At 36.9% G+C, this 18,843-nt stretch overlaps 1 protein-coding gene across 2 annotated transcripts in view; it reads left to right on the forward strand.

Annotated features, from left to right (window-relative positions):
• Cog5 (component of oligomeric golgi complex 5) overlaps positions 1 to 18,843 on the forward strand; it is a 342,572-nt gene that overhangs the window by 267,521 nt on the left and 56,208 nt on the right. For both annotated transcript variants that reach the window (XM_026395775.2, XM_026395774.2), the window contains exon 17: positions 15,759 to 15,862. In XM_026395775.2, the coding sequence (XP_026251560.1) occupies positions 15,759 to 15,862 (104 nt within the window). The remainder of the gene's footprint in view (positions 1 to 15,758; positions 15,863 to 18,843) is intronic.

An 18,843-nucleotide genomic window follows, 5' to 3' on the forward strand; every position in this document is an offset into this window, starting at 1 on the left:
TTTAAAATTCTCTCCTTATTCTGTATGTTTGACATCTTCATTATAATGTGTCTAGGTGTGGATCTCTTATGATTTTGCACATTTGGCGTCCTGTAGGCTTCTAAGATTTGGGATTCTGTCTCATTCTTCAAGTCTGGGAAGTTTTCTCTTATTATTTCACTGAACAGATTGTTTATTCCTTTGGTTTGGAGCTCTGTGCCTTCCTGTATCCCAATGACTCTTAAGTTTGGTCTTTTGATATTATCCCATAGTTCTTGGATGTTCTGCTCATGGTTTCTTAGCAGACTTGCTGAGCTGTCTATGTTCTTTTCCAGTTGAAATACTTTGTCTTCATTGTCTGATGTTCTCTCTTCTAGGTGATCTACTCTGCTGGTAGTATTCTCAATTGAGTTTTTAAGTTGGTTTATTGTTTCCTGCATTTCTAGGATTTCTATTTGTTTGTTTTTTATTACCTCTATCTCCCTGTGAAATTGATCTTTTACTTCCTGAATTTGTTTGTCAATGTGGTCTTTCATTATCTGATTTTGCTGTCTCATGTCTTCCTTGAGACTCCAGATCATCTGAAGCATGTATATCCTGACCTCTCTATCTGACATTCCATCTGTTGCACCTATTACCTCTTCTAAAGTTGAGTTGACCTGCATTGCCTGTGGTCCTTTCTTTCCTTGTCTTTTCATACTGCTGGCGTTTCTTTCTGCTTGGTGAAACTGTTGTGTTTTTGAAGTTTTCCCTCTATTTATTTATATTGCTCTTGTATGGTTGAAAGATCACCTTGCAGGGCAGGTAGTGGCTGTGAACCTCCTCCAATTTGTGTGATCCGTCTGTTACGCTGGCAGGCCCTAGGTCTGCTCTTCTGGTCGGTCAAAGGTCCGCCTACCCAGCAGGCACGAGGGGCACCTCTGTCACTCCGCAGGTTGCTGGGCCTGACCTCCCGATGGGTCGAAGGTTCGCTTAGCTTGCAGGCACTGGGGGAGGGGCCAGTTCCACCCCTCAGCAGGCCACTGGGGCCATCCGCCCGTCAGGGTCCCGCCTACCTTGGAGACACTGGGGGAGGGGACGGGCCTGCCCTTCAGCAAGCCGCCGGCCCTGTCCTACTTGTGTGTCCTGTCCGCGTTCCCTGCAGGTGCGCGTAGCTGTTCTCTCACTCGGCAGGTTGCTGGACCTGACCCGCCCATGGGTTGCAGGTTCGCCTAGCTTTCAGGCACTGGGGGAGGGGCCGGTTCCACCCCTCAGCAGGCCGATGGGGCCATCCACCGCTGATCAGGGTCCCGCCTACCTTGGAGACACTGGGGGAGGGGACGGGCCTGCCCTTCAGCAAGCCGCCGGCCCTGTCCTACTTGTGTGTCCTGTCCGCGTTCCCTGCAGGCGCGCGTAGCTGTTCTCTCACTCGGCAGGTTGCTGGACCTGACCTGCCTGTGGGTTGCCTCAATTAATTTTTTAAATTTATATATGACAGCAGAATGTATTACAATTCTTATTACATATATAGAGTACAATTTTTAATATCTGGTTGTATACTAAGTATATTCATACCAATTCAATTCTTATTATACATCTAGAGCTCAGTTTTTAATATATCTGGTTGTAGCCAAAATATATTTACACCAATTCACGTCTTCATACATGTACTTTGGATAATAATGTCCATCACCTTCCACCATCATTTCTAGCCCCATGCCCTCCCCTGTTCCCCTCCCACCCCTCTGCCCTATCTAAATTTCGTCTACTCCTCCCATGCTCCCTCTCCCTACCCCACTATGAATCAACCTCTTTATATCAGAGAAAACACTTGGCATTTGGTTTTTGGGGATTGGCTAACTTCACTTAGCATTATCTTCTCGAACTCCATCAATTTATGTGTTTTATACTTTATTGAAAACCATAATTTGATACAGGTGGTAGTAGTTATATAACTAATAACAGAATAAAAACTCTCAAGCCCTCCAGATGCCAGAAAGTTCTGGTATGGCTCAAAAAAAGGAAGAAACTGTATGAAAAATAGCAAATTTTTAAATGTTATCACAGTTGACTACTTGCAAGTAGATATACTTGAATTCATTGTCTTTTATTGCTGAGTAATATTCCATTGTGTATATATGCCACTTTTTTTATCCATTTATCTATTGAAGGGCATCTAGGATAGTTCCACAGTTTAGCTATTGTGAATTGTGCTGCTATAAACATTGATGTGGCTGTGTCCCTGTAGTATACTCTTTTTAAGTCCTTTGGGTATAGACTGAGAGAGGGATAGCTGGGTCAAATGATGGTTCCATTCCCAATTTTCCAAGAAATTTCCATAATGCTGCACCAATTTGCAGTCCCACCAGCAGTGTATGAGTGTACCTTTTTCCCCACATCCTTGCCAGTACTTATTGTTGTTTGACTTCATAATAGCTGCCATTCTGACTGGAGTGAGATGAAATCTTTAAGTGGTTTTGATTTGCATTTCTCTAATTGCTAGCTATGATTAACATTTTTTCATAAATTTGTTGATTGATTGTATATCATCTTCTGAGAAGTGTCTGTTCAGGTCCTTGGCCCACTTATCTTTTTTTTTCCTTAAAGAGAGAGTGAGAGAGGGGAGAGAGAGAGAGAGAGAGAATTTTTAATATTTATTTTTTTTTTTTTTTACTTCTCGGCGGACACAACATCTTTGTTGGTATGTGGTGCTGAGGATCGAACCCGGGCCGCACGCATGCCAGGCGAGCGCGCTACTGCTTGAGCCACATCCCCAGCCCCTTGGCCCACTTATTGATTGGGTTATTTGTTTTTTTCGGTGTTTAGCTTTTTGAGTTCTTTATATACCCTAGAGATTAGTGCTTTATCTGATGTGTGAGGGGTAAAGATTTGCTCCCATCATGTAGGCTCTCTATTCACTTCACAGAATGTTTCTTTTGCTGAAAAGAAACTTTTTAGTTTGAGTCCATCGCATTTATTGATTCTTGATTTTAATTCTTGCGCCAAAGGACTCTTATTAAGGAAGTTGGAACCTAATCCCACATGATGGAGATTACTTTTTCTTCTATTAGACGCAGGTTTAATTCCTAGGTCCTTGATCCATTTTGAGTTGAGTTTTGTGCATGGTGAGAGATAGAAGTTCAATTTCATTTTGTTGCTTATGGTTTTCCAGTTTGTCTCCACACCATTTGTTGAAGATGCTATCATTTCTCCAGTGCATGCTTTTGACACCTTTGTCTAATATAAGATAATTGGATTATGTGGGTTAGTCTATTCTGTACCATTGGTCTACCAGTCTGTTTTGGTGCCAAAACCATGCCATTTTTGTTACTATTGCTCTGTAGTATAGTTTAAGGTCTGGTATAGTGATACTACCTGCTTTACTTTTCCTGCTAAAGATTGCTTTAGCTATTCTGGGTCTCTTATTTTTTCCAGATGAATTTCATGACCGCCGTTTCTATTTCTTTGAGGAATGCCATTGAGATTTTGATCAGAGTTGCATTAAATCTGTATAATGGTTTTGGTAGTATGGTCATTTTGATAATATTAATTCTGCCTATCCAAGAGCAAGGTAGATCTTTTCATCTTCTAAGGACTTCTTTGACTTCTTTCTTTAGGGTTCTGTAATTTTCATTATATAGATCTTTCACCTCTTTTGTTAAGTTGATTCCCAAGAATTTTATTTATTTATTTATTTATTTATTTAGGCTATTGAAAATGGGATAGTTTTCCTAATTTCAAAGGATTTGTCACTGATATACAGAAATGCCTTTGATTTATGGGTGTTGATTTTTTTATCCTGCTACTTTTCTGAATTCATTTACTAGTTTCTGGTGGAACTTTTAGAGTCTTCTAGGTGTATAATCATATCATCAGCAAATAGTGCCAATTTGAGTTCTTCTTTTCCTATGTGTATCCCTTTAATTTCTTTCATCTGCTAATTGCTCTGGCCAGAGTTTCAAGAACTATGTTAAAAAAAAAGTGGTGAAAGAGGGCATCCCTGTCTTGTTCCAGTTTTTAGTGGGAATGCCTTTAATTTTTCTTCATGTAGAATGGTTGGCCTGGGGTTTAGCATCAATAGCCTTTATGTTGTTGAGATATGTTCCTGTTATACCTAGTTTTTCTAGAGTTTTGAACATAAAGGGGTGCTATGTTTTGTCAAATGCTTTCTCTGTGTCTATCGAGATGATCATATGATTCTTATCTTTAAGTCTGCTGATGTGATGAATTACATTTATTGATTTCCATATGTTTAACCAACCTTTCATCCCTGGGATGAATCCCACTTGATCATGGTGCATGATCTTTTTGTATTTGATTTGCCAGAATTTTATTGAGAAGTTTTGCATCTATGTTCATTAGATATATGGTCTGAAGTTTTCTTTTCTTTCTTTCTTTTTTTTTTTTTTTTTTGTTGATGTGTCTTCTGGTTTTGGAATCAGGGTGATATTGACCTCATAGAATGAGTTTGAAAATGCTCCCTCTTTTTCTATTTTCTGAAATAAACTGAAGAGTGTTGGTATTAGTTCTTCTTTAAAGGTCTTGTAGAACTCGATTATGTATCTGTCCGGTCCTGGGCTTTTCTTGGACTTTTGATGGCATCTTGTATTTTGTCACTTGAAGTTGATCTGTTTAAATTGTGTATATCATCCTGATTCAATTTGGGCAAATTATACAACTCTAGAAATTTGTTGATGCCTTTGATATTTTCTACTTTACTGGAGTACAAGTTTTCAAAATAATTTCTAATTTTCTTCTGTATTTCTGTAGGGTCTGTTGTGATATTTCTTTTTTCATCCCATATGTTAGTAATTTGAGTTTTCTCTCTCCTTCTTTTCATTAGCACTGCTAAGGGTCTGTCAATTTTATTTATTATTTCAAAGAACCAACTTTTGGTTCTGTCAATTTTTTTTAGTTGTTTCTTTTGTTTCAATTTCACTGATTTCATCTCTGAATTTAATTCCTGACTTCTACTGCTTTTGGTGTTGATTTGTTCTTCTTTTTGTAGGGCTTTGAGATGTAATGTTAAGTCATTTATTTGTTGACTTTTTCTTTTTTTAAGGAATGAACTCCATGCAGTGAACTTTCCTCTTAGAACTGCCTTTATAGAGATTTTGATATGTTGTATCTGTGTCCTCATTCACCTCTAAAAAGTTTTTAATCTCTTTGATGTCTTCTGCAACTCATTGTTCATTCAATAGCATATTATTTAGTCTCCACATGTTGGAGTGGCTTTTATTTCTCATTTTATCATTGATTTCTGATTTCTTCCATTATGATCTGATAGAACACAGGGTAGTATCTCTACTTTTTTATATTTCTAAGAGTTGCTTTGTGGCATAGTATATGGTCTGTTTTAGAGAAGGAACCATGTGCTGCCGAGAAGAAAGTATATGCTCTTGTTGAAGGATGAAATATTCTATATATGTCAGTTAAGTCTAAGTTATTGATTGTATTATTGAGTTCTATAGTTTCTTTGTTCAGCTTTTGTTTGGAAGATCTATCTAGTGGTGAAAAAGGTGTGTTAAAGTCAGTCATTCAGAATTATTATGTTGTGGTGTATTTGACTCTCGAACTTGAAAAGAGTTTGTTTGATGGACATAGATATACTCTGTTGTTTGGGGCATATATATTTATAATTGTTAAGTCTTGTTGATGTATGTTTCCCTTGAGCAGTATGTAGTATCCTTCTTTATCCTTTTTGATTGACTCTAGCTTTAAGTTTACTTTATTTGATATGAGGATGCGAACCCCTGTCTGCTTCCTCAGTCCATGTGAGTGGTATGATTGTCTCCAACCCTTCACCTTCAGTCTTTGGATGACTTTTTCTATGAGATGAGTCTCTTGGAGGCAGCAGATTGTTGGGTCTTTTCTTTTTTTAATCCAGTCTGCTAGTATATGTCTTTCGATTGGTGAGTTTAGGCCATTAACATTCAGGGTTATCGTTGAGACATGATTTGTATTCCCAGCCATTTTTGTTTATTTTTGGTATTTAACGAACTTGTTTTTTCCTCTGATTAGATTTTCCTTTAGTGTAATCCCTCCCTCTGCTGATTTTCATTTCCTCTTCTTGGAATATTTTGCTGAGGATGTTCTGTAGTGCAGGCTTTCTAGTTGTAAATTCTTTTAACTTTTGTTTATCATGGAAGGTTTTTATTTCATTGTCAAACCTAAAGCTTAGTTTTGCTGGATACAAGATTCTTGGTTGGAATCCATTTTCTTTCAGAGCTTGATATATGTTGTTCCACGATCTCCTGGCTTTGAGGGTCTGGGTTGAAAATCTGCTGTTATATGAATTAGTCTCCCCTGATATGTAATCTGATTGCTCTCTCTTGTGGCTTTTAAGATTCTATCCTCATTCTGTATGCTAGGCATATAATGTGCCTTGGCATAGATCTGTTGTAATTTTGTACATTTGGTGTCCTATAAGCCTCTTGTATTTGGTTTTCCAGTTCATTGTTCATGCTTGGGAAATTTTCTGATATTATCTCATTGAAAAGATTGTGCGTGTCTTTCTCTATCCCAATAACTCTTATATTTGGTCTTTTGATGCTGTCCTATAATTCTAGATGTTTTTTTCATGGTTTCTTACTATCTTCACCATGTGGTCTACTTATTTTCCAGATTGTATACTTTGTCTTCATTATCTGACGTTCTTTCTTCCAAGTGATCTAGTCTGTTCATTATGCTTCCTATTGAGTTTTTTATTTGATTTATTGTATCTCTCATTTCAAGGATTTATGGCTGGTTTGTTTTCAGAATCTCTGTCTCTCTCTTAAAGTAATATTTTGTTACCTGCATTTGCTCTCTTATCTCTTTGTTGGAGTGATCAATTTTTTTCCTGTATTTGCTCATTTAGGCCATTCTTTAATTCACAGATCATTTTAACTATGAAACTTCTGAACTCCTTCTCTGACCTTTCATCAACTTCGCTGTCCATGGCTTCTATTATTATAGTGTCCTGGATTGTTTGAGGCACTTTCTTTCCTTGTTTTTTCATATTGTCTATGTGCCTTCCTTTCTTGCAATGTTGTTCTGAAATATTACAGTTTCTACACTGTATTCTTGTAGTACCCATCCAGATTGTCTGTACCTCACTTGATTTTGGGCTTCCAGACCCTGCTGGTGTCCCTCAGTCTGTACTACTGCATCTAAAGGTGGTGGCGGCAATATCTGAGATAACTCAAGATAATATAGTTAAGATGCCCCAAGATGGAATCAATGTCTTTCAGAGATTGGGCTGAAAGGGTGGGCCTCACACTTCCTTTGGGATGCCTCCTCTGAGATACAGCTGCTTCTAGGCCCTGTCTGCCGTCAAAAAGTTTGGGGCTATTACATAGGGAAGGCTATGGTAATGACTGCAGTGTCCCAAGATGGAAGTGGGTTAGGCTTAGGCTCCCAGGTTTGATGTGTGGGGAGGGGGGGCAAACTTGGATCTACCCTGGATGTGGGTCCTATTATGCAAGTCAATGTGGACAGATCTGGACTGTGCCTAGGCTCCTGCCATAGTCTACTGGTCAGAAGAGGTGATAATGTTCTGGAGGCTGGGCTCCAGCATGTGCCTGCTATAGAAGTGTGGCCCCTACTGTGAGCCTGGGTCCCCTACAGGCTGTTATGGGTGGGTCTGGGCCTCTGGGCTTGACCTCCCGTGGTAGTCTGCTGTTTGAAAGGGGCGGTCCTGTGCCTGTGGCTAGCCTCCAGCAGTTGTCTGCCCCAGAGGTGGAGGGGTGAACCCAGGCTACTGTGGGCCTGGGTCCCATGCAGGTTGGTGTGGCGGTTCTGGGCTGGACCTGAGCTCCAGTGGTAGTCTGCTGGTTGGAAGAGGCAGTCCTGTACTACTGGAGGCTGGGCTCAGGTGGGTGTCTGCCCCACCGGTGGAGGGGTTTGTCATGGGCGTACTGTGAGCCTGGGTCCTGCATAGGCCAGTGGGGGTGGATCTGGGTCGCTGGGCTTGACCTCCCCAAGTTATTCATTCTTATAACACTTCTACTGCCAGATACATACACAGGCAATAATTGAAATATTATGACAACTGTTCAAGTTATGTATTATTGTTCCCATTTTATAGATCTTGAAAATAACAACTTGCCCAGTTTATCATAGAACTGATAAACTCAGATCTCAGTGACTCAAGAGGTGTGCCTACTGTATTTTGCCACTATCATTCATTCCTTCATTTACTAAATATTTATTTAGTACTAAATATAACAGACTTTCTGGAGCCAAATTATATGTTTATGAATCCTACCTCAGCTATTTCACCAGCTATTTTCTCAGACAAGTTAATAAACTCTCTTATTTTTGTTACTGCATCTATAAAATGGTACAATGTGCCTACTCAAGATAATAAATGTAAACTGTTAGATTGGATTTCGATCACTGATAAAAAGAGGGGAAGGAGATAAAGGTCTACAAGTAAATCTCAAGGAGAACCACATTTAGAGAGTAATAATAATATAAGGAAAGAATAGAGAGACTAATTAAACTGGAGAAGTATCCCAGATTTTAAAGGAGAAAGGAATTTCTGAGGCTAAATACCATTCCTATATTATATGAATGGGAACTTCACAGGCAGCAAAATAGAACCCTAAACTCATATATGAGTGAATTTGATTCATTGAGAATAAGAGGAGACAGTTTTCTGCCAGTATAGAAGTATATTTGGCTATTTTTCTGTAGCTTTTTCTTATCCCCAGTGTGTTCATCTCATTATGATTAAATAGTATGAAAGCTGCCATAATAAAATAATTGTTTTTAGTAAAAGTTGTCAACTTTATTAATTATTATAATCATACTATAAAATTGGGTCAATGTGACAAACTTAAAAGGTTTTTAAAATCTCAATTGTATGTAGGGAACAGATAGTTTTCTTTCCTGTGATTCCCCATGTTTCTCTATTTTCAAGCAGGAGATATAAAATGTTTTTTGATTACAGCCCAAAATATGAAATATGTTTTCCTTTGTGACCACATACATAATTAATAAGAATTTATAAATATACACATATGTAGTAGTATAGAGGCTACCTCCAAAAATATCTCTGTAATTGACATGAAAGTTTTATGTAAGTTTCACAAAATGATACTTATCCTTATTTTGTATGATGTGCTCTAATACTTTTACACTAATATTAAAACCATTTTGATAGTGACCCACTCACTACATGGCTTTTTTTTTTTTTTTTTTGAGGGCTGGAGGAGTCCCTTACTGGTCACAACCAATGGTTTCAAAAAGTCCATTCTCTAGGTTAAGACAGAGGGCCTCTCAGTTGCCTGATGGTAAAAATTACCTGGAAAAGTTAAAAATAGAAATTCCTCAGAGACTATAGTTCAATTTAGGATGAATTCTCTGAATCTGTGTTTTTAACATACAACAAAGATTATTCTCAATTTTATCTCTTTGGACTGAGAGTTGGCACCAGTATAGGGAAAGTCCCTGATTCTTGGCTGCATCCTTCACCCTGAGGTTTGCTCAGAGAACAATGCCATACATAGCTAAGTGCTGCAGTTTGTGAGAGTCATTGCCAATTTTGCTTTTGAGAACTGGGTAAAGAGTAGTAGCAATAATTATAACGTCCTCCTGCAGCAGCCCTGCTAGTTAGACACTTAATTGCTTATGTTAATATAGTCAATGAAACAGTTCTATTTTTTATTTTAGTTAATTCTTATAAAAACCATAATGACTTATTAAGTAATAAGCAAAAGTTTCTGACTTGAAAAAAAGGCAACTTTAAATTTCATAAAATTGTAGGAAACATTAAATCATTTTAAATTAGGGATAGAATGTTATGATGCACAGACTAACTCTTAAGAAACAAAAATCTGTATACTTTTATTATTTTATAAAGAAGACTTAAACATACTTTTTTGGGGGTAGGGGTGCTGGGTGTTGAACTCAGGGACACTGGACCACTGAGCCACATCCCCGGCCCTGTTTTGTATTTTATTTAGAGACAAGGTCTCACTGAGTTGCTTAGTGCCTGACTTTTGTCAAGGCTGGCTTTGAACTTGTGATCCTCCTGCCTCAGCCTCCTGAGCCTCTGGAATAACAGGCATGTGCCACTGTGCCCAGCTTAAATATACTATTTTATTTACTGGAAAATGTTTCTATCAGAATAGGGTCTCCCTGCTCACATCCCAGTCCCCAACCCACCCAGACTAGAGACTACTTCAAATAGGAAACACTTCCCAGCGACTGAAGACTACTTAAAATAGGAAAACAAGAAATTAAGTAGTAAAATCAGAACACACACACACATACACATACACACACACACATACACACACACATACACACACACACGTGTGTGTATGTATGTACATGCATATACTAGTCTTTGCCTTGTTGAAATTTTATCCAAAATTAAATATTATTTTAGGCCTGAGATCCATCATTATACCTGTCACAAGATGTCATTTATAATTGAGTATACATTTACACTCATTTCATTATAACTACCATGACTCTTATGTGGCATTTAAATATCTTGGGCTCAGTAATTGTGATCCATTTTGTACTGAGATTATCTTGTACAAATAGTAATTGTATTGCTAAATTTATATATGGCAACGTCTCCTTTCTTCCTTATTGTGTGGGTTTGATATTCTATATGAAGGAATTTTCTAGATTGCTGAAGCTCCAATATTTTTGTAATCTTGACTATTTTAGGAAAATCTTTTTTTAAACATGTGTGACAGACTTTCCTGCTTTACAAAGAGTATATGAAACACAATCTCCTCTCCTTTTTCCATTTCCTTTGGTAGTTACTTATTTCTTCCCTTCCTTGGTATGAAGGCATTCCCCAAGATACTCTCTTCTCTTCCAGTTTAATATTTCCCTAAATGGGAAACCAACTAAAAAGTTTTCTGTGTGAATCATTATGTTATGCAAATTGAGAAAGTTTTCTTTCTTTCTTTTTGGCCTTGATACCTGCTTTCCATGCCTTTTTGTTTCACTGACAGAACCTATATATAGCTCAGTCCTTCCTTCCTTCCTTCCTTCCTTCCTTCCTTCCTTCCTTCCTTCCTTCCTTCCTTCCTTCCTTCCTTTCTTTCTGTTGTAGATGGGCACAATATCTTTATTTATTTTTTTCGTGTGGTGCTGAAGCTTGAACCCAGGGCCTCACAATGTGCTAGGCAAGCGCTCTCTCACTGAGCCCCTGTGTTTTTATTTTTAAAGTGCATCTCTTAATAGACACTATGTAGTTGGGCCTTCCTCTTTTGTCTATTCTGATAATCTCTGCCCTTCAATTGTTGTACTTAGTCTATTAACACAATAAAAATATTATCAACAAGATTTTATTTAGTTTTATAGTTTTATTTGCTTTTTCTTTCTCCATTTTTTTTTAAATTTCTCCCTCTCTTTTCCTCCTTTTCTGCCTTCTTTTGGTGACTGATTTTTTTAAAGAATTCTGTTTTTATTTATTGAAGTTTCACTTATACTTCTTTGTATGATTTTTCTATATTTAGTATTTCCTCTGTGGATCACCATATACACCCTTAACTCTTTACAAATTTTTTAGAGTTACTATTGTACTATGTCATGTAAAAATCATAGAAATACATTTATATTTATGTGCATTATAAACCCCTTAAGGCATAGTGTAATTTTTGCTTTTAAAAATTATACATTATTGGTGGTGGTGGTGGTGGTGATGGTGGTGGTGGGTGGGTGTGTCTGTGTGTGTCTGTGTGTGTGTGTGTGTTTGATGATACTGGGAATGAGCCCAGGGGTCTCAAATTCTGAGCTATATCTCCAGTTCTTTTTATTTTTTGAGACAGGGTCTCACTAAATTGCCCAGGCTAGCCTCAAACTTGGTGATCCTCCTGCCACAGCCTCTCAAATAACTGGAATTATAGGCATAAATCCCAAGACTGGCAAAATTATATGTATTTTTAATATGAAAGGAAAAATGTTTATAATCTATATTTTACATTTACTTAATGCTCTGCATTCATTTTTAAAGATTTGAAGTTTCTTTCTAGTATCATTTTTCTTCAACTTGTTTTTATTGTTTCCAACAAATCCCCTTTATTTTCTCTTGCAGAAATATTTTTATTTCACTTTCAGTTTCAGAGGATATTTTTACAGGTTTGAGAGTTGTTTTACTTTCAACACCTTTAATATGTTGTTCCACTGTTTTCTGGAGCTTTCAGAGGAGAAGTCATCAGTCCTTAAAATTGTTTTGTTTATGATCTGTCAACTCCTTTCTGTCAGCTCCTTTTTCTCCCCTTGTTTTAAGATTTCACCTTTCTCTCTGCCGAGGTTTTTTTTTTTTTTTTTTTTTTTTTTTTTTTCCTGTTATGCTGGGGATTGAACCCAGGGCCTTGTGCATGCAAGGCAAGCACTCTGCCAATTGAGCTATATCCCCAGCCCTCCCCTTTCTCTTTGACTTTCAGTGGTTTTATTTATGATGTGCTTAGGCATAGTCCTCTTGGAAATCATTCTGTTTGCAAATTCATGCTTTTTATTATTTTGGGAAGTCTGGGGCCCTTTTTTCCCTCCGAATAATTTTTCTGCCTCAAGTTTCTCTCTCCTTATGTGACTCTAGTTTTCAATATATTAGACCTTCTGCAATTACTTTACAAGTTTAATTATTTTCCAGTTGTTTTTTCTCCAGATTTCTTTTGATTCTATCTTTAGGTTCATTGACTTTTTTTTTCTATTATCTCATTTCTTCTGTTAAGCCTTCTCAGTGAACATTTGTGTTTCAGAGAGTACAATTTTATAGTTGAAAATTCCCATTTGGATCTTTCATGAAACATTTTGAATCACTGAAATTTTCTATTATTTTGCTTACTTACAGTGAGCATGTTTTTTTTTTTACTCACTGAAGTTCTTGCCTGACAATCTAGAGTCTGGGTCATGTCAGGTTTGGCATCTGTTGATTGTCTTTTTTCCCCTTGAGAATTGATTTTTTAAAAAATCCTATCTTTTTATATATGTAGTAAATTTTGATTGATATATCCTGGAAATTGTGGATGTTATGTTGTATAGACTAAGAGGGTTTTTTAAAAAAATATTTCTTCTAAAAGAGTGTTGCTGATTTTTACTTTAGCAATAAACTTGATTGTAATCAAATTGTAAACTGTCATACCTGTTGCTGGCCAGGGCTCAAATCTCAGTTCACTTCTTTAAATCTTAGTTGCAAGCTACATTTGGTTCCCTCTGAACACGCATGGTTGATGAGTCAGCTAAAGACAAATGCTAAGTTTAAACATAGAATCAGGCATTTTTCTCCTGGCTTTTTCCTTTTCAAGATTTCTCTGATTTCTGCAGCCCTGATTGACCTAGATTTCCTTCCCCTGTTCCTTTGGCTAAAAAAATAGTGTGGAGTCCCCACCCCCCATGTTTTAGCCACTCAGCCCTACTCCACCATGACTGTAGTCACTGTAAGAACAAAGCCACAAAATATGGAGAACTCACTCTGTACTGGTTGCTTGCCTCATCCCATGCTTTTCTAAAACTACCTGCATTTTCCTCTCTCCAAAGCGTTCCAGGAGGTTTTTGTTTTGTTTTGGGCATTTTCTCCAGTAGTTATTTGTAGAAGGATCTATAGTTAGACACTCCTTCATACCATAAATAGATTTCCTTCTTGAAATCTTTTCATCTTTTTATTTCTATCATACTCCAGGGTCTCTTCTCATCTCTGCTCAGGTGCATAATAGTAACCAGAAGCTCAAAAAAGTCTGATATAGCTAGATAATCTTGCTCACTTATGCCTTAATAATCTCCTTAGCTTGACTTTAGTTTTCCTATCTATTTTGGATTCCTCATCTATAAGTTGGACATTTTAATAATTTTTGATACAGGAATAATTTAGTTATAAGTAAAATTATTTTACATGAAGCATATATATACTCAATAAATGTTTTACCCTTAGTAATCCTTTAAGGGCTCCTCTTCCTCTGCATGACCTTAAAGTGGTATTTGGCCTTAATCTCTGCAGCATCTCATTGACTTGTTTGGGTCCCTCTCACATCTTAAAAACCAGTTACTAAAAAATCCAATCAAATTGTATCAAAAAGTACAAATTTAAATATCTTAGTACCTACCTGACAGCTCATGTAGATTCCCATAGACACTTCAAATTTATGTTCCAAACTGAACTCTTCATCTTTTTCTCTCTCTGCTGCTTCTGCATTTACACATTCAGTTAATAATATTGCTGAACAGTTAAAGAAAAAATTGTATACTCTCTAATATTTTCACTCCTTGTCTTCCAGATCTATTTACCAAGTTCTGTTGTCTTCTCATCTCTATTCCTGCTACTACTCACTAATTGCAAGCATTCACTAATGTGGCCTCATAACTGTTCTGTCTGTAGTCTCATTTATCTGTGATACTGCTTAAAAGTGTTTTTTACTAAATTTAAATCTTTAGCCACATTTTTTCATTGAAAACTCATTATTGGCCTCCTGATCCTTTTGTGATGAATCCCTAACTCCGGAGCAGCCTACTCAGAGAACCTCTGTTATTGCTTCTTTCTCCTGTAAATAGGTTGACACTGATAGTCTCTGTGTACTAACTGCTTTGCAGTTTGCCTAAAGCGTCAGCTTTCTCTGGGTTTCTATGCCTTTTAATGGATGAGCTACCAGTATTATCCTTCTTTGAAATTCAGTTCAAAGAACACTTTTTATTTTTCATATCTTGTCAGCATAAGTTGAAGGTCCTTCTGTGATCCCACAGTACCAAGTCTTTATATCACTATAATTTTTTTTTATATGTGGTTACTAGACTGTAGATCCTTGAGGGCAAACGGTATTTCACTCACTCCTGTACATAGTGTGTTAATTTTCACCAGGGATAAAAAGCTACAGATGCCACTTGGAACTTAATAAAGAAGAGTACTTTTTTAAAAACTTTTTTTCATTGATTTCAATTATATGTATATATGAGCCAGAGCCTTTATTTAACTTCAGTATATGCAATCATCATTAAAGCATGTAAAGTGTACTTCAGTGTTCTATTTACTGAGTGTTTACTAGGTCCCAGTCAGTATTTCCTCACCAAAACCCCATAATTAACTTAGTACACAGAGACTAAGGCCTGGGGTCTTGCATTAATTGACCAGTAATTATGCCTCTCTGTGGAAGTTTTTCACCCTTCACCACATGTACATTTCAGGCAAGGTAATTCTTTGTTGTGATCTGTCCTGTAGGATATTCAGCAATATCTCTGACCTCTCCCACTAGATGCTAATGGCACATTTCTCTCCGCTTCCTGGTTGTGACAACCAAAAATGTCTTCAAGCATATCCAAATGTTCCCTGGGGGAGCAAATTTGCCCACAGATGAGAATCACTGCTAAAGAACTCTCAGCAGAAACCAAATTGTGAAATGCCTAAGTGTTCTTCCCTGTGAGAATTACCAGTGTATTTATTATAGTCATTCTGGTTAAAAACATATGATGATGTTTCAGTTTTTAAAGAATTACTTTTGGTTTTACCTCTTTGGAGAAAAAAAAAAGTGTTCATTTTTTCTTTGCTTCATAAGTGGAACCATTTTCCCCTTCTTTCATGTGTTACTTTCTCCAGGGGCTCATTTACCCACACAGCCTTTTGAAAAAAAATGAGAAGAGTGGAGGAGTTGAAATTTTTCAGTGCCATGTTCCACATATTTTAAGCTTTAAAAATTGTTACTGACAGGATTAGGAAGAGGAGCAGACTTCTGTTGAGTTAAACTATGTATAGTCTAAATTCGATAGAATATGAAAACTGTTAGTCAAAATGTTTCTCACATTTCAGTTTCTTTGTGTTGATTTCTTTGATTTCGCCTCTTCTTTCTTTTTTCTCTTTTCAGACAATTCATGCTCTTATGGGGAATGCAGTGCAGCCTTTACTGACTTCAGTGGGAGATGCAATAGAGGCCATAATCATCACCATGCATCAAGAAGATTTTTCTGGGTAAAACTGTTAATTAAAAATTTAACTAGATGCTACTGCCTTTGGTTTCATCCCCTCTTTCACTCACTCCACCCCTTCCAGCTAGGCCTCATTCTTAGAATTCTATTAGCTCCCAACCTCCATTGTATTATTAACAGATTAAAATTTTTCTTCTTATTTTCATATCTCTCCTCCTGTTGAAAAATAGGATGGGTTTATCTGATTGACTTGGCACTTCAGGATTTTTGTGGTTTGTACCACCTTCCCTTTTCACTCTTGCCATTTTCCTTTCTTCTGACAAATACCCTCTACTTCAGCCTCTTTATTACCTCCTGACCCAGCCATAATATTCCTTGTACAAAATGTCCTCCCTGTGCTACTGTGCTCATCTGAATCCTGCTTTAGCTTTGCGGGCAGGTTCTTGCCAGCCCATTCAAGATTGATTTCCCTTCCTCAGACTTTCTAGTCACATTTAATGTAAAATGACACTTGCCAGATTTACAGTTTGAGTGGAAGAAGGAAGGCCGGAAGAGGAGGAACCTAGGTCCTTGAAGTGATGGATGAGCCCCTTTCAGGAGGGAAGAACATACACACAAGGCATCACATAAAGATTACAATCTGCTGCTTCTCAGTTATGCATATGTTTAATTCTTGTACCATCAACTTCTGTATGTAACCTATCTTTATAAAGTTGCTTAGCTGGGTGAAGTGGTACATACTTGAAACCAGCTACTTTGGAAACTCAGTCAGGAGGATCATAAGTTCAAGGTCAGCTTCAGTAACTTAGACCACCTCAACATAAACACTAAAAAGGTCTAGGGACATGGCCACTAGTAAGAGTGCCCCTAGATTCAATCCCCAGTACCACAAACATAACAAAAACAAGCAAAAAAGATACTTAAGCTTCTATACAATTCATTACTATATTTTATCAGTGGAGAACCTCTAGCAATAGCCAAGCAAGTTTGTATTCTAGTAAATTTAAATCAAGCATCTAATCCACAATGGGACTTTATAATATGTATTTTACTTGTATTGACAGATGGGTGTGAAATTCTTAATATTTTATTTGCTACTGCTCAAGGAAATAATTGCAACTGACTAAACCAGAACTCTTGAGAAAGTCCTTCAGAATAGAAGATTTAGCTTAAGAAGATTTGAGCCAGGCACAGTGGCACCTGTAATCCCAGCAGCTTGGGAGGCTAACGCAGGAGGATTGTGAGTTCAAAGCCAGCCTTAGCAACTTAGCAAGGCACTTAGCAATTCAGCAAGAATTTTTTTATATTTTAATATATAAAATATTAAAATTTTTTATATTTAATATATAAAATATTTTAAAAATTTTATATTTAATACATAAAATATTCAAAAGGGCTGGGGATGTGGCTCAGTGGTTGAATACCCGTGGGTTAAATCCTCAGTACTAAAAAAAAAAAAAAAGAAGAAGAAGAAGATATGAAAGACCAATTCTATGTCACCTAAATAGGAGAATCATGTCACCTTTAAGGTCACACATAACTTGAGAGTGAAGGGATAGAAACCAAAAAAGAGGAGGGGTAGCTGTATTTATAACAGACAAAGTGGATTTTAAATAAAAAACTATAAAATAAAGCAAGACCATTATGTACTGACAAAGGAGTCAGCTCATCAAGTATATATAGTATTTAAAACATATATAAACCCAATATCAGAGTACCTAAATATATAAAATAAATACTAAAGGATCTGAAGAGAGAGATTAAAATACAACAGTAGTAAGAGACTTAAATACCCCACCTTCAACAATGAACATATAATTCAGACAGAAAATGAATAAGGAAACCGTGGCCTTGAACTATACTTCAGACCAAATAGATCTTGTAGACATATAGAACAGTCTATCCAACACCCACAGAAAACTAATTCTTCTCAAACATAAATGGACCAATCTTCCTGGACAGATCCTATGTTATTCACAAAGCAGGTCTGAACAAGTTTAAGAGGATCAAAGACATAAGAAATACCTTTTCTGATCCTAGTTTTGTGAAACTAAAAATCAGTAATAGTGAAAATATTCACAGATATGTGTAAATTAAACAATCTGCCTTTGAATAAACCAGGGGTCAAAGTGGAAATCAAAAGGAAAACAAAAAATCTTTTAAGACAAAAGAAAATGGAAACACAACATACCAGAATATACAAGATGCAGCAAAGGAATTAATAACCTAATGTTACACCTCAAGGAACTAGGAAAAGAAGAATAAATCAAGCCTAAGTTAACAGAAGGAAGAAAATAAGCATTGGAACAGAAATTACATGGAATAGAGACTTGAAAAAGAAAAAAATCAAGCCAGGCATGGTGGTACACCCCTGTAATCCCAGGGACCCAGGAGGCTGAGGCAGGAGGATCATGAGTTCAAAGCCAGCCTCAGCAAAAATGAGGTGCTCAGCAACTCAGTAAAACCCTGTCTCTAAATAAAATGAGGTGCTTAGCAACTCAGTGAGACCCTGTCTCTAAATAAAAATAGAGCTGAGGATGTGGCTCAGTGGTCAAGTACCCCTGAGTTTAATCCCCAGTGCTCCCCCCCAAAAAATAAATAAAATGAAATAAAAAGAAAAATCAACACAACCAAGAATTTTTTTTATAAAGATAAAATCAACAGGCCCTTAGCTAGACTAAGGGGAAAAAAAGAAGGCTCTCAAAATCAGAAATGAGAGGAGACAACTAAAACTCTCATGGCAGAAAAATACAAAAGATCATAGGAAATTATGTGAACAATTAATTAAATCCCAAAAGATTTGATAATTTAGAAAAAGACACATATGTCTTAATGGCTGTTAGTAAAAACACAAATATTAAATAATGGCAATGGGGCTGGGGATGTGGCTCAAGCAGTAGCGCGCTCTCCTGGCATGCGTGGAGCGCTGAGTTCGATCCTCAGCACCACAAACAAATAAAATAAAGATGTTGTGTCCACCAAAAACTAAAAAATAAATATTAAAAATTTCATTCTCTCTCTCTC

Source organism: Urocitellus parryii, chromosome 3 (genome assembly GCF_045843805.1).
Source record: "Urocitellus parryii isolate mUroPar1 chromosome 3, mUroPar1.hap1, whole genome shotgun sequence".
NCBI lineage: Eukaryota > Metazoa > Chordata > Mammalia > Rodentia > Sciuridae > Urocitellus > Urocitellus parryii.